This window comes from Elgaria multicarinata, chromosome 2 (assembly GCF_023053635.1).
Source record: "Elgaria multicarinata webbii isolate HBS135686 ecotype San Diego chromosome 2, rElgMul1.1.pri, whole genome shotgun sequence".
Lineage (NCBI taxonomy): Eukaryota > Metazoa > Chordata > Lepidosauria > Squamata > Anguidae > Elgaria > Elgaria multicarinata.
In genome coordinates this window covers 80,394,989-80,411,778 of record NC_086172.1, presented here as the reverse complement: position 1 = coordinate 80,411,778, position 16,790 = coordinate 80,394,989, and the positions used below count along the sequence as shown (strand labels likewise).

At 45.3% G+C, this 16,790-nt stretch overlaps 2 protein-coding genes across 2 annotated transcripts in view; both read left to right on the top strand.

Moving 5' to 3' along the window:
* MRPL16 (mitochondrial ribosomal protein L16) overlaps positions 1-16,790 on the top strand; it is a 119,920-nt gene that overhangs the window by 99,167 nt on the left and 3,963 nt on the right. The gene's annotated exons all lie outside the window — the stretch shown is intronic.
* Positions 215-15,039, top strand: CBLIF (cobalamin binding intrinsic factor). Its single transcript, XM_063118716.1, has 9 exons — positions 215-293; positions 5,467-5,640; positions 8,440-8,586; positions 10,122-10,277; positions 10,898-11,079; positions 11,195-11,387; positions 13,225-13,369; positions 13,740-13,858; positions 14,956-15,039. The coding sequence occupies exons 1-9, from the start codon at positions 215-217 to the stop codon at positions 15,015-15,017; spliced, it is 1,257 nt and encodes a 418-aa protein (XP_062974786.1). The 3' UTR covers positions 15,018-15,039.

The window sequence follows — 16,790 nt, the reverse complement described above, 5'->3', positions numbered from 1 at the left end:
GTATCACCTTGCAAAGCTCTTTGATGGTTAATGTTGTGAAAGCTAAGATAAACAAATTAAAGCCAGTGGTGCCAGAGATGAGGTGGCAACTGTGAAGTGAACAGTTGACAGAAGGAATCAGAGCTCTACTAGAAGGTTATATAAGGCTTTTGGCCTTCACAGACTTGATATTCTCCAAGGCACCCAACAAGAGGCACACTTTTTCCGGTCCAGAATGTTCCTCTTAACTCTAATTATTCTGTGTATGTTCTGCACAATGACCAATGGTGCTTCCATTTCTTCTGGGACTTGCTGTGAGTATTAAAAACAAACAAAAACCTTCCAATTTATCTAGTTGGAGCAGCCTAGCTGCCAGAGCTGCGTGAAATGTGGATGGGGTTTGCAAGGTGGCCCCACAACTCTTTTAGTTAAGCAATGCTGGGTTTTGGCCCCATTTGTGGATGGTGTACATGTTGTATAGAGCTGCACCCCATGGAAACTTCCACTGTGTATGCATGGAATGAGATATGTACATGCAGAATGTTGAATGTAATGAACTTTCTTATGTGGAAGAAGTCTTGTACAGAAAATGAATTAAGGTCTGAAGAAGCCCTTAGTCTATGTCTTCTAACAGCTGTTTATCATACATTAGTGATGTCAACTTCTCTATGCATGAAAGGAGTGCAGTGTTCCCATCTCAAATAAAAAATCAAAAGCAAATCATTCTACCAGCTAGTTCATAAGAACAGCAGATGATGTGGTATGCCTGTTTATAGACCTGGATCATTTTAGACTGTGGGTGGCCACATATGCACTGGAATTTCACTACTTTGCTATTTTTATTATTTACTAACATGATTAATATATTCACATTTAATATTTGTTATTATAAACCATATGTTATGAAGAATAGCTCTTGTTTAGCCTTCTCCCTGACAGACCAGTCTTCTAAATGCAGGGATATTTTTGTCATGCAGAAGCATTTGTACAAATAACCCCTTACCTCAGGAATGGGGAACCTTTTTCACCCTGAGGAAGAAATTGGCTCCAGGCAGGCATAATGGGGGCTCCATGCTTTGCATGCAGCCTCCGGCATGCTTGTCTTGACCCTTATCTCTCTCATTCTCTCTCTCTCTGGCACACACACACACACACACACACACACACCCATTCACACACAGTCAATTGAGGGGCCAGGAAACTTGAGTGAACCTCCACTTATACCTATTAAACTGAAATGGTGCAGTCAAGAGACAGATTTATCGCCTCATTTCCTGTTGAAGCGAGCTGGGTTGTTAAGTAGTGTAATCTCAGCACATCTATACCTAAAGAGCAGAGCCCCCATGGTACAACATACTATTACAAAGAATAGAGCCCTCTTCAGCACAGGGCTGGGGGGCAGTGTCCATAGGCAGCTGCCAAGGGCCCCAGACCCCCAAAAGCCACCCCTGACCCACTGCTGCTACTCCTCACTGCCCTCATTACACACTTGTTCTTCCACCTGCTCTGGCAAGCTGTGGAATGGTGCAATGAGGTGCAGGCCCTTCCGCTACTCCACTCTCTTGCCTTCTCCCTGTGTGTAGTTGTGAGAACTGAGTAGGGTGACCATACATCCAGTTTAGCCCGGACATATCCGGAATTTGGGGGGCAAACCCAATCCGGGGGAAATCCGTGTTTTCCCCCATTATGTCCGGGCAAAACGCGAAGCCTGGGGCTGCTGTAGTACGTGTTCCTGGGCTTCCGGGCAAAACGCAGGGGCTGGGGCTGCTGTAGTATGTGTTCCCGGGCTTCCGGGAATGTGTGCAGCCGCCCTCCCACAGCCGCCCTAGATCGGCACTGGGCGGCGGGGCCTGGGAGACGCATTCCCAGAAGTCCAGAATGCATCTTCCAGCTCCTCCCTCCAACACTAATGCAGGTCTTCTTCTGTGCACTGGTGCGATGGCACCAGCATGCAGGAGAAGCCTATGTTGGTGCTGGGGGGAGGAGCTGGAAGACGCGTTCTGGACTTCTGGGAATGCATCTCCCAGCCCCCGCACCCCAGCGCCGATCTAGGGCAGCTCAGTTTTTGCTCTATGTTGCGGACGCCTGGGCCTGGCCCAGCCACCCATGACAAGGAGCGAAGATGGAGCCCCATCCGTTGTCTCACATCATCCTCATGCTTGTTGGCATGATGGTGACGCAAGGCAATGGACGGGGTCAGGCCCAGCCACCCAAAATGGAGAGTGAACACGGCGGTGGAGGTACCGGGACAGCAGCGGCGGACAGGACCATCCGGCGAAAGAGGACAGTGGTGGCAGCAGAGGTACGGGGAGGACAGCGGCAGCAGGGACAGCTAATGATGCTGATGCTGATAATGATAATGGAGTAAGATAATGATAATGGATACTGATGCTGATATTGATAATGCTGCTGATGCTGCTAATGATGGTGTTGATGATGGTGATGCTGATAATGATAATGGATGATGGTAATATTGATAATGCTGCTGCTGCTAATGATGGTGATGCTGACAATGGATGCTCATAATGGATGCTGACTGAGGCCATGCCCTCTTGGGGGCCGGACATGTTGGGGTGGCCACGCCTCCTGAGGGCAGCCATATTGTCTTCCTTTTTGGTTTCCAAAATATGGTCACCCTAGAACTGAGCCTACTGGGCAGGTAAGCGAGTGACTGGCAGTCGCTGCCCACACTCACTGCAGCCTGCTGCCATTCAAACGCTCACCCTACAGCTCCCTGGGCAGGCAGGCAGCAGTGACAGCCAGGAGCTGCCACCATGTGTACACTTATTTGCTGTTTCCCACTGGGCCTAATCCCCATTGCCCCAGTGTGAGTAAATAGCTTTTCTTCATCACCACCACCTGCTCAATTGCCCAGGCCAAAGCCTGGCATTAGATTGGTATACTGGAGCATTTGCTGGGGGTCACATACCCCCCAGCCACCCCCTCCGTGAGGCTGAGGTCTTGCTTCCTCTCACATCTGCTGCTGTCTGGGCTCCTTGGTGGCAGGTGCTGCTGCAGATGTCAGCCTTCCCCTTGTATGTTCACAAGCTGACAACCCTGCCCATCACATACTGGGTAAGGCCCACTCGTTTGTGAGGAGGAAAGGCTGATGGCCGCTCCACCCACTTGCCCTTGTGCTCACTCGCAGGCTTACCTGGCAATGGCAGCTCTTGACTTAGAAGTCACTCAGTTCCAGGCCCATTGCAGGGCTGCTGCCACCCCTGGGCAAGCACATGAATGAGCCCAATGAGGTTGGTGGAACTGGCACAGGGCCTGCATTTGCTGCTTATGTTTCCTACATGCAGGAGTAGGCCCCAGCCTGTAGTACAGGCCAGGGGGAACAGTGCAGAGATACTGACACCTGTGGGAGAGATTTGGAAGGAGAAGGATGGCTGCAGAATGCTCGAGGGCCCTGTAAAGAAGCGTGGGCAGCGTTCTGGCCAGCATCCACTGGACTTAGCACGGGTCCCAAACAAAGACACTCCAAAGCTCACAAAAGTGAGGTTTAAGACCTTTATTCAGACTGTGAATAGGGTTGATACATGGGGATTAGACTAATAAAATATCATAAAAGCATGCATAGCATAAGAACCCAGTAACAGGCTGAAAAAACAATAAAACCTATCGTGCCTAACTTACGCCAGGGCAGATTGCACCTCCCTCCGTCACACATTCCTCTTGCCAGCCGACCACAACCAAGAATAGGGAAGGTTCCACTTATACCCCTCTTCTCACTCTTCCCCCTCCCTTATTGGCTTTGTTCTTTGAACTGGTTTCACACATCCCTAGGATGGCTCGATTGCTCAAGGCTGCTTGACAGATAATGTCCGGGGCTGGCGTCTGTCTTTCCTCCCTCAGCCAGGTGTTATCCCCCCGCCCTGCGTCCCTGACATTTATGAAACCATAAAAGTTAATTAAAGGAACCCTCGTCCCACACCATATCACCCATGTGCCCCAACTCAGCATAGTCTATCAGCTTTCCTTTACAGGCCCCACAAAAGCTGGAGCCAACTCTGTTTCAGTGAGCAAGTGAGCATAATTAGTAGGGGTGTGCACGGACCCTCCGCTCTGCCCCGCGGGCCGATCCAAAAATTTCGGGTCGGCCTGCTCCGCGCCACTCCGCCCATACTCCGCTCCTCTTCGCCGCGGAGCTCCGGCTCCGAATCGGAGCTCCGCAGTGGAGGGGAGTGGCGCCAGGTAAGGCCGGGAGAGGAGGGCGGGAGGTTTACCAGGCCCTGCCGCCATCGCCGCCCGTGCGGCGACGGCGGCAGAGCCCGGTAAGGGACCAAGGGGGAGGGGGGCCTTACCTGCCTCCGTCCGCAGTCCGTCGACATCTTCAATTGAGCCCGCGGTTCAACCAGGAAGTCTGGGCCGCAAGCCCGCAAGACTTCCTGGTTGAACCGCGGGCTTAATTGAAGACGCCGACGGACCACGGACGGAGGCAGGTAAGGGAGAGGAGGGTGGGGGGGTTACTGGGCCCTGCCGCTGTCGCCGCATGGGTGACAGCGACAGCAGCAGGGCCCGGTAAACCCCACTTACCTTTCCGGCGGAGCTCCAGATCGAGGCGAAGGATCCGCCTTCACCTCAATCCTCTTCGCCACGCTCCGCCGGCCCCCCCAATCCTCTTTGCCTCCGCCTTAAGGGCAGGCGAAGCCCCCCGCTCCGCTTCTAATTCGCCAGTCCGATTAGAAGCGGAGCACATCCCTAATAATTAGGTTGGGTCCAAGTTAGTTGTACTTTATTTCCAATGAAATCAATGGGACTTAAATTAACTAGCCACAACAAACTTACCACATTTAATTCAAAAGGACTTCAGTTCAACTAACTTACAGAGCAATATGATATATACCTGTTCTGATGTAAGCTATTGAGTTCCATGGAATTTATTTTTAAGTAAGCATATATAAGATTACAGCCTTCGCCTGGCTCCAAGCCACTATCTCTGTCATCAGTACACTAGCCCTGTTTGAATCCAAATATTATTATACCCATATTGCAGATGGACAGTAGAGGCTGACGCTGAGAACTGTAGCTTGTCTAAAATTAAAGGAAGGAGGGAAGGGGAGTACAAACATAGGAACACAGGACAGAGGAGACCTTAAAGCAGCCTTCCCCAACCTGATGCCCTCCAGATGTTTTACAGTACAACTCCCAGCATTCCTGACCATTGGCTGTGCTGGTAGGAGCTGATGGGAAGGAAAGTCTAAAATGCCTGGAAGGCACCGGGTTGGGGAAGGCTGTGTTAAAAGTGCATAGGAATAATTTATTAAGGTTCAGCACTATGAGTCATAGGATTCTTCTGAATGAACCTCAAAGAAGTGGCAGCTGAGACCATCCTGCATGCTGTCCAAAAGCATACCAAATACAAATGAGATACCATGTAACTGAGTTAAGCCTACATTGGACTGCAGTCCTATTGAAATGTTAGTGAAGCATGCCAGGGACAGTTGCTGTTTCTTGACAAACATCTGGTTCCCTCTATTCCAGCTGTTCCCAGTAGTCACAGGTTGGTTGCAGGACTCGAGACTCAGTTGGAGAACTCTGTCAGCCAGCAGACCTCCCCTGATCCCAGTGTCCTGATTGCTTTGAATCTGGCAGAGGACAAAAATCTCAGCGTAAAAGAAAAGCTGGTCCAGCAGATCAAAGAAACAGCTGGAAAAGGTAGGTTTCCACAATGAAAGGTGTCTTGCAGTGCCTGCAAATGAAATGCATATTGACATAAATGTGCATAAAAGGTGCAGGCCCCTTAATGTCTTCCATCTTTGAAAGAAACTACTTCAGCCATATTTCTTCCCACCACATCTCATTGCAACTATTGCTCTCTAAACCCTGCTGATCATGAGGGGTTGCTTTTCTACCTCTATTTATTTTCAGTTCAGACTTAATACTTGTCCCCCAAAAAACACCCCAACAATTTGTTTTGTATACAATTAAAGGAATGTGAATAAGCCCAAGTTTTCCTCTGAAGTTGCCACCATTCCCCCTCCCCCCCCAGTATGAAAGGCAGAAATTCAACCAGTAAAATTCAACCAGTTTTCACCATCACTACATCTCCATGCCAGGTAAGACTTCACCTGTTGAATTTCAACTTGTCATATAACTATTTAAATGTACAGGAACCCTGCATGAGTGGACTTCTACAACTTTCCTCTCCTCTCCTCCCCCCTGAAGCCAGCAGCACCCCTTCCACACACACATCTGCTCTTTACAGTCTCCCAACTCTCTAGAGCAGATTTTGCGGGGACGTAGGGGATTGCACAGGGGGATGGAATCTCCCCCCTCCCTGTTCCACTGACGGAAGCTGTTCCTTTGGCAAGAAGAATTAACTAGCTACAAATCTAGGAATGTATATCTTATCCTTCAAATAAGCTCCCAGGAAGTTGTGCAATACGAAATCAAATTTTTCCACTGCCATCTAGTCATGTCTACTGAGAGGTAAATCCCCTTCTCTACACTAAGGGGAAAAATGCATCCTTGCCAGTTTTTCTTCTTCTGGGGTCTTTACAGGTCAACTATGGCTCCTTTAGACAACGACCAACAGTGACCATGTGATTTGTAGCTGAGAACATACCTTCTTGGCAATGCTCCATAAAGTTAAATGAAACATCACTATCTAGTGGCCTGCAATATCCCACAATAATTTTAAATAGTGCATTGTCATTGAGATTACCAGGGAAAAGTGCAGGAGACATCCTGAAGTTTGATGGCATCATGTAAAAGGCCTGCAAACTTCCATGAGTGGCCAATCATGAGCATACAATAAATCAGTCATAAATCAAGCTCTTACTCTCAACTAAGCAAGAACAGGAATGCAGACGAAAAGCAGCAGGATCCAAAATCTAAAAACAGCAATGTAAGATCCTCACAGGGCCTGTTCAGAAGACACCATAAACCCTGCTGGTTAAGGCTTTTGGTTATGCAACAGGGTTTAAGGTGTCTTGTGTGATACATTTTGCTAAACCCTGATCACTCACTTACCATAGTTGGACCATTGGCAGCAGGGTTAGCGGCTCTAACCGTAGCTTAAAGTGTTGTGTGCGGCAGCATGACTTGTGGTTAGTGCTAATCCCAGAGAAGCACAGTTTCGCTAACCACAGAGCCTGAAATGTCATCTGAACAGGCCCACAGAGATAAAACGGTTTCTATTAAGAGGCTTGGAAAAATAGAAAGGACTTCCCCTGTTGCTGAAATGACATCAGCATAGGTGAACCCAGGTAGTCTTGTTTACTTCCACCCAGAGTGTGGGTAAACATTTTCTCAGGAGAAAATTGTGATTCAAATCCTATTAACTTCCATAAATAGAGAGCCCTATTGAAAGTAAGAACATTAGAACAAGGAAGAGTATTGTGGCACCTTAAAGACTAACAACTAATCATGAGTAACTTAAGTTGCATTGATTTCCAATGGGTCTAATCTAACTGTGTCTGGATCAAACTCTTTGTCTTTATGTGCCAGAAGACTCTTTGTAATTGTTGCAAAAAGTGTCTAACTCAAGAAAGTACCGAAGTTTAACATGTCAGTGTAAATGTTAGGCAGAAAGAGATCCAGCACCTCTCAGAAGTATCTCAACACAGTACAAATGTAAGGCAAGCTCTCCTACTTCAGTTAAATGACAGGTAATCACACAACAACTCCAACAGAGCTAGAACCTATTATTTCCCTAGTAGCCCCAATAATATAAATTTATTAGATTTATATACTGTCCCACAGCCGAAGCTCTCTGGGCGATTCACAAAAGTTTTAAAAATAAACATTAAAAAGTATACAAAATTTAAAAACCATCAGAGACATAAAAAACAACAGTATAAAAACATCAGTATCTATTTAAAAATAACAGTTCTGGGGTCCGTTAGAAAACAAACTTAGCATTGTAAAATTATGTTAAATGCCTGGGAGAAGAGAAAATCTTGAACTGGCGCCTGAAAGATAACAGTGTTGGCGCCAGGCGAGCCTCATCAGGGAGATCATTCCACAGTCAGGGGGCCATCGCCGAAAAGGCCCTCTGCCTTGTTGCCATCCTCCGAGCTTCCCTCGGATAGATAATGTTAGGCTTTGTACTTAATGATCTTGTCCCATCAAGGTCCCTTTAGGTGATAATGTGTATTACTTCACTCGCTTCAAAATATGGTCAGCCAGCTCTGCTGCATTTGGGGACCCTCTTGCTCAGTCTGCTGAGCAGGACTCTAGGTGTCTGCCCCAAAATCTTGTTCTAACAGCACCACTGAGTCTAAATGGCTTACAAACCTCTAATGTTCCAAAATAGGGATGGACAGAAGGTAGATCTCCAGATGTTTCACACTTCAATTCCCAGAATTCCTGAGACTTGGCCATGCTGGCAGGGGTGTCTGGGAGTTGAAGTCCAAAACATCTGAAGGTCTACCTTCTACCCATTCTTGTTCTAAAATGGCTTTACTTGAGCTTTTGTGATTTTGGTTGTTTTCTTCTCTCTTCTTCCTGCAGAGATGACCTCTGGCAAAGTGGCCCTTTATGTCCTGGCTCTCCGATCATCCTGTGAGAATCCAAATAATGTCGCTACTACACCGGAAAAGAATGTCAACTTGGTCCATGTCCTAGAGGAAAAAACTAAAGAAGAGATTAAACATTTAGGTAAGAAAACAAATGGGCATTGAATTCCTTCCACTCATCCAATTATTTGTCAAAAAGGATCATGATGGCAAATGTGTGAGCTTGACACTCCGTGTTTTTTTCCACCCCCACACTTCTTGCATGGGTGATTTGCAGCTAACTGGGGTTGATATTTCTTTATCCTTTGGCACATACACAAACCAAAGATGGTCGTACTGGTCCATGACAGAAAAAATCCAAGATCTATGGTGGTGCAATACCTTTTAGGATCAAAACTTGAAAGAGTCCTCCAAAACTCTTCAGCACGCTAGGTGGTACAAAAAGCAGGGGATGGGGGGAAAGTCCAAAAATTTGGCCAAATGTTGTGGCCATGATACCTGCAGTTTAGATAGATCCAGTCTTCAAAGAGACATTTGCAGTCTGAATGAATTAGTCTGTGGTAGGTGTTGCAGGGATATTATTACACCTAGTGTTTTGGGAAAGAGAAGTAATGGCCAATCTCAAGTTTCCAAAACACAAAGTCTGGCAGCTGTACTTACCTTCTATTTGAATTCTGATCCAATTGTCCATCATCCCCATTCTCCCCTGCTTCAGGTGGGCTGCCTATGTTTTATTTTTAAAGCACCATATGTACATTTCTTCAATTAAACATACATTTCTCCCCCCCCCCCCCTTGTTTGCAAAGAACAACAACACATTGTTAAATAGTTGCAAAATTGCTCTTGTGGAGGGGTATTTTTGTAATGTCACATGTTACAGCCGTTCAACACTCTGTGGTCAGCGGACTTCTGCAGCAAACAGGGACAACTGGTTTCCCTTGAGTTTGATCCTGATGGCCCAGTTTGCATGATCATGGGTGGGGAAATAAGCCACAGTGGTTATTCTGCATGCACCCCCAAGAGTGTCGATTGTGAGCTGGGCTGATTAGCATAATTACCCTTGGCAGCATGGCTTGTCATGTTGCGTGAACCTGGCCAGGTGGCTTAGTGCTATGGATAACAAGCCACCCACAGCCACCATGGCTTATTCACCACCTTTCAATCATGTAAACCAGGTCTCTGGGGGCTTCCAGATGAGGCTTTTATTAAGCCATCAGCTGTCCCTGCCTCATGCGTGGGATTTTACGAAGGGTCCAGACATTGTCTTCCACTCGTAGCTCTCTGGTGTTTTCTCTCTTTTCTTACTGCAGAAAATCCATTCAGGAGAAGGAGAAGGAACAGCTGCGCAATGCCTTCTAATTGGTAGCGCTTAGGAGCCCTCCATCTGGACCCACCCTTTACCTGTAGCCCTATTCAGGTGTTCTCCCTCAGGGATGTAAATTGCCCTGAGAGCCTACAAACATGGTGCATATTCCCCACTTCAGACCTTCCCCACCTCCCACTCCAATGCCTGAACAGGGCTTATTATGGGTGCCTTATCTCTGTTTGCTTGGAAGCCAACCTCCAAGCAGCACTGGACTGAGTGTGGAAGCCACATGGAACACCAGGCAGAGGCTGGAAGCCCTCAGTAGTTAGAAATAAGGAGTGAGCAATTTCTAACTCATGCTTCCATTGCAGATTACTATGGGACCCTCAAAACGACCTACTACCAGTTGGCACTGGATACTCTGGCCCTGTGTGTGGAAAAAAACCCAGAAGTTGAAATGGCTGCTGTCATCCTTGCCAAGGCAGCACTGCGTAATGACTTACAAAGCGGAGGTCATTTTTTTGTAGGTAAGAGAACACACCGGGCTTATATGTATTATTTGTTGCATTATTTTAAATTGCACTTTTATTCTGTCCTTCCTCCAACGAGCTCAGGACAGCACACATACTCTACACACACTCACACATCTTCATAATAACCCTGTGAGGTAGGTTGGGCTGAGAGATGGTGGCTGGATCTTTAGTGAGCTTCATGGTTGAGCGGGGATTCAGTAATCCAGGACGCCCAATTTTAAATCCAGAATTCCACACATGATACATTCCGTGTTACAGGGTATAGTAAGCAGCACAGTGCAATTTGGCCTGTTCCTCTCTTGTATCTGCTCTACAGATCAGCCTTCCCTAGTATGGTGTCTTGGACTATAACTCCCAGAATCCCTCATCCAGTCATGACACATCTAGAGGGCACCATAATGGGGGAGGCTGATCTAGATCCTTCCTTATCCAATGCCTATATTGGCAATCTTATTCACCTTGCTTAGCCTGGATTTCCCTTCATTGGGTTGGCTCTTGCGTTGCATTCTTCATTTGCCCTGGTGGCGGGAGGCCTACAAGGCCATAGTGGAGAGATGATGATGATGATGATGATGATGATGATGATGATGATGATGGCAAAGTGTGATTTGCAGATACTGGAGCCATGGCAAGTTTGGCACTGACGTGTGTGTACAATGAAAATATCATGCTGAAGGACAGCAAGCTCATGAATACCTTTCATGATGCCCTGACCACGATCACAAAGCAAATCCTTGGTGCACAGAAGAGTGATGGCATCATTGGGAACATCTATAGCACTGGCCTAGCCATGCAGGTATGTGCCCGCCAACCATGATTGCTCATCAGGGACCCAAGGAATCTGTCCCGCGTCCCTGTGTCTCTCATTGTCATTCTCTCCAATGCAATTTCCCCCACTTGTTGCTTTCCAGGCACTCAGTGTAACTTCTGACTTCTACTCTGCTGGGGACTGGAGCTGCCAGAAGACCCTCGACACAGTGCTGAAAGAAGCTGACCAGGGAGCCTTTAATAACCCTGCTGCTGCTTCTCAGATCCTGCCTTCCCTAGTGGGCAAAACATACCTGGATGTGAGAAGCCTCACTTGTCCCCCAGAAAATGTTCCAGGTGAGCCTTTTCAAGCTGACATTAAAATGTCAAGTGAGATTGCCATCTTTCGTTTTTGTTTTTCCTGGTAGATCTCCTGCACCTTTAACTGCTGCATAAGAAAACCAACACTGAAAAAGCTGCACCTTTTGAGTGCTTTATTTTTCAAGCAGTTACTAAAGGTGCAGGAGCTCAGCTTCCCCCAAAAAAGAAAGAAATAAAGACGACAGCAGTATTCCCAAATAATATGAGTATTTTTGGCATGCTTCACATATAGACATTTATTCATGTTTAAAAATAAACACACTGCAATGGAATTAGTCCAGTATATGGTTTTTTCTAGAACAGGGGTGGGCAACTTCCAGCTCTAGGGCAGCGTGCAGTTCTCAGGCTACTTTCAAAAGCCCTCTGCATGCAATTAGTTCAGACATCTAGCAAAAGTGATCTGTTCCTTCCCCAGCAGTACGCTGGTTGGGGAAGGAGATGGGGAGAGAGAAAGGGAGGCAGCAGGAAGAGAAAAGGAGTCATCCTCCCACTTTGGGTTCTGGCTCTGCTGCCTACCACTAGCTTTGGTCCTGCTCACTGTCAGCATATAGCTCTCGACAGATTACCCATGAGGGAATGACGGGGGGGGGGGGAGTTACCCTCCCCTGTTTCAGAAAGATCCATTAGCTGGCCACTACAGGCCTGCCAATGCCTCCTGACAGGATCATTCCGTGTGGACAAAAGGACAATTGCAACTTATACAAGATGCATGGAAAAGGGGTGCTACACCAAGATATTGCTACAGAGTTTTGGAATGTGCCAGCAAATTCTAATTCTTTGCCCTTCACTATGAGCCTCATCAGATGGGGGCCGGGATAAAAGCATCCTTCCGCCCCCGTGTATTGCTATCTTCGCGCTATGTCTTTTGTTGGGTGTGTGTGCTTTGAAGGGAGGTCTAGCTGACCACCCCAATTTCACCTCATTAGAGAAAGCAGTCAGGCAAATCTCTATTTTTATAAACTGGAGATGCACAGCTGTACACCTGCAAAGTAAAGGATAAAAGATCCCACAAATGCACAGTTTCAGATATAAATTGGGGTGAATTAATGCAGCATCAGAGGAGTTAATTAACACAACCCTTCCCTCTGGCCAGCTACTTAAGAGCTATCATGGTGCCAAGTTTCATCTCTTTAAGTTTAAAAATGATGGAGATGTAAGCATTTTTTGTTACTTTCCATTGACTATAATGGAGCGGTTATCTGAAAACGGATCAAAGCGCCAACAAAAAAAACAGAACGGGGTGAGAGGGTGGGGAGGTGGTGCCTATGTCCATCACAATGTCCATCAACCACAAGAACCAATGAACTGGGGGGGGAGGAAAAGGGGCAGGGTGGGGCGAGCGCGGTGGCGATACAGGAAGCGTGAGCCAGCTCAGGTAAAAAGGTAAACAAGGCAAAATAGCGCCAGAATGCACACACGTGAAAGTGACCAGTGCTTCACACACTAATTTATTTATTTATTTATTACATTTTTATACTGCCCAATAGCCGAAGCTCTCTGGGCGGTTCACAAAAATTAAAACCATAATAAAACAACCAACATGTTAAAAGCACAAATACAAAATACAGTATAAAAAACACAACCAGGATAAAACCACGCAGCAAAATTGATATAAGATTAAAAAACAGAGTTAGAACAGTGAAATTTAAATTTAATGAAATGGAGGTGGAAATCGTGGCTGCATATCAGGAAAAAAAATAGGTGTGATGAGGCTCCAAGTATTGGACTCCCCACTAGCTGTGTGGGAACAGGTCTGCCCTTAGGCATTAAGGGAATAATAACTTTACCTGCTTTCTGCTCTCTTTTTGCACAGTTTCCACCATTACAGTATTTTACACCATAACCAATGAATTAGTAGGAAACTATTTCAGCTATCCCATCACAGTGAAGGTGCCAAAAGGTTCCGTGCTGCTCGCTGTCTTGGAAGAGGCTCAACGTACTAATCCAAGTAAATTCAGGTAAATGAAGGAGTCCCAGTGAAGTTACGGAGTCAAACTCCAGTATTTTGGGGAGGTTATGAGACCCAAGTTGCAAAATCGTGAATTTATTTTTTTTTAAAAAATAGGATTACTGAAATTTTTAAAAAACAGAAAAGAGATTTTTATTTTTAAAAAATCTCATCTCTAAATCTACATCATGATCTTTTGGGGGAGGGTCATTGAATATAATTTTTGAACACTTGACTTTGGTTAATTATTTGTATCTGTTTCTGTAATTTCCTTGACATTCTTTTTCTTTCCCTTTTTTACATTTTTTTTTAAAAATCTTGATATATTCCCTATTTCTCCTCCATCACCCCCCCCCCATATATATATATATATATTACAGTTTTCAGACAGAGAATACCTCCTATGGGCCTATGGTTATCTCCATCAACAACATCCATGCTAGCACCAATGAAAGAACGTACTGGCAGTTCTTGAGTGGCAAAAAACCCCTTGAACAAGGTAATATGGCTTGGGAAGAGGAGAATCTCTGAGCCAGAGGCCAAGGAGCAAGGGGTAGGGGCAGTTAATATACAACTCTTACCTATTAAATTGAGTGTGGTGGTGCACAAAACAAGAAGATCAAGAGAGTTGCTTAGTTTGTAGCAAGTGGAGAACTCAGTTCATAGGTTTAGGCCAAAGGAGGAGGTTAGGAAGGCAGTTGTGTCCATGAGGGCATTACCAACTCAAATGTTGAACTTACTAAGGAGTGGGGATAAGAACATAAGAAAAGCCATGTTGAATCAGATCGAGGGTCCATCTAGTCCAGCACTCTGTTTACACAGTGGCCAACCAGCTGTCGACCGGGGGCCAACAAAGCAAGACATAGTGTGACAGCACGTTTCCACCCATGTTCCCCAGCAATGGGTGCACACAGGCTTATTCCTTTGGATACTGGAGGTAGCACAGAACCATCAGGGCTAGTAGCCATTGATAGCCTTCTCCTCCAGGAATTTATCCAACCCCTTTTTAAAGCCATCCAAATTGGTGGCCGTCACTACATCTTGTGGTAGTGAGTTCCATACTTTAACTGTGCACTGTGTGAAGAAGTTCTTCCTTTTATTTGTCCTGAATCTCCCACCAGTCAGCTTCATGGGATGACCCTGGGTTCTAGTATTTTGAGAGAGGGAGAAAAGTGTCTCCCTCTCTTAATGGAATGTTGCCTGAGAGAATAAAAATGAGCAAAGTGTCAAAGTCAGAAAGAAAGTCTGAGAGGAGTTCGCTGGGTGGGGAGGCATAATGAATGAGAGGTGCAAAGGACAGCAGAGCCATAGAGAATGAATCTCGAAGGTTGAGAAGAAGTGAGATAATAAACATGTTTATGTAAGTGTTCTTTTGTGTGTGTGCAGCCTCATTGCAGTGGTAAGCCTTCCAAGGTTGATCTCCAGTTGCAATGGATACACATCCAGTACAAATATGCTATGGTGTAGAGGGCATTGGTCAGTTGAGCATTGACAGATCTGATGTAGAACTGACCGTTACATCTACACTCATCTAAGAAAAATATCCAATCTGTAGATTACTACTTACTTTTCAACACCATCTCTTTATGTTTCCAGGTGTTGGCAGCTATAAGCCTGTGGATAATGAGGAAATTGAAGCCATCTTCAGTGAATACTGAGCAATGAGCTCTCTATAGGGATGACTAAAGTTCAAAGATATATGTCCCAAAGTATAGCGTCCCCACCCCCTCCTGGCTTAATAGATGCAATAGATGTATATACTATACAATATTCAACTCTACTGTGTGTCGTGTGATGCCTGGCAATTCTGTCAAGTTGAAAATAAAAAGTGTTGTTGTATTGATGAGTGATATGTAGCATGTTTAAATTTGTTGTATGGCTCAGTACCAATAGCAGTAAAGCATGGATTTCCTTTAGATTCCCAAAATACTGGGAGTCAATACCATTTCTTATATTTCTTTCTAGATTTGAATCACCTCTTATGAGACAGTAGGCATGACTAAAGGATTGCCATTTTTTTTACCAATTGTACCAACATAAAGAAAGAAATGCCAGTATGGAATGTTGTTATAATTTATGAAACACATTGTTTCCCCCCGTTAAAAATACACATGTTGAATTTTTTTAAGCCCACAACAAGAAATACACATCATAACTCAACAAAGAGACTTGTGGCACTGTATTTATTTATTTACTGCATTTCCACACCATCCAATAGCCAAACATTGGCTGCATTCAGACAACACGATAGTCAACAGGTGGGTAATAATCAGTTCAACAGTTGTTTACCTAGGGGGTGCTCCCCACACAACATGATAATAATGAACCATGGTGTGGATTAGGATCAGTGCTGAGTTGACTATTAGTCCATGCTGAATTGACTCACTTATCCCCCATCCTCTTTCCCACATTCAGTCCTCTCACTAGTATCTCAGCCATTGCTGCTGAAAATCTATCCTGCTGGTTGGACTAGAGTGGCAGCCACCACTTTGACCACTCTGTGGCTGACAAAATAACCAACAGTGGCCGAGGAAATAACGAACAGTGCCCTCCACACAACACAATAACCAATGGTAGTTCAAATAGCCAACTCTGCACAGCGTTGGGTATTTCTGTTGGTTATTTTGGCCAAATAACAAACCGTTGGTTAAAAAACTCCTGCCATACAACTGTTTTATTCTGTTTTTATTTTCATTTTACCTTGTACACCGCTCCGAAATTTTTCAATGGGGAGCGGTATATAAATATTCTAAATAAATAAATAAATAAATAATAACCCACAATGAGTTAAATAACCAACTGTTGACTATTTAAACCACCATTCATTATCGCGTTGACTGAAACCAGTAATTGAAACATTTATAATGGAATAACTTTTATGGAACTCAGTAGTAGCAATAACACAAAACAAACCAGGTACCTAACCCTAGGGAATGCTCTCTCAAACACCCATGTTTTAGTGATTTGGCAAAAGAATAAAACAATATTGTAAGACAGGCTTCCCTTGGCAGGGAGTTCCAAAAAGTCCATGCAGCTTCTGAGAAGGCACTTTTCTGTCCCTGCTACACCCCAAAAGGAGGAGATCCAGAGTACAGCTGTTTCTACTGGCTACAGAATACAGGGGGAAATATACAAGTCTTCCTTGAAGACAACCTTGCAACACTCCACTTTCACCTGTTACCACCTCTCAATATATATTAGCTCCTAAGTGAGAGGAATCTCAAGAACTGCAAGTTAATTTTCCACCTAAAGAGGGGTGTCAACAACCAGCACACTTCCCAGTCACCATTGAGACGGTTCAGTCTGTTTCCCCTTTACCTATGCTTGGTCAAAATATGTAGTGTGTATGGGCAGTCTGGCACACGGGCAAGATCCGTAAGTTGCCAAAAATGCACAATGAAATGAAGAAGCTTTATTAAGATAGGGATGGA

Bases quoted from the DNA above. Each gene is read 5' to 3' on its own strand.
- CBLIF (XM_063118716.1), top strand. From the start codon at position 215: ATGTTCCTCTTAACTCTAATTATTCTGTGTATGTTCTGCACAATGACC. The intron at 5,641-8,439 runs GTAGGTTTCCAC...TTCTTCCTGCAG, and splicing joins CAAAGAAACAGCTGGAAAAG to AGATGACCTCTGGCAAAGTG. The intron at 13,370-13,739 runs GTAAATGAAGGA...TATATATTACAG, and splicing joins ACTAATCCAAGTAAATTCAG to TTTTCAGACAGAGAATACCT.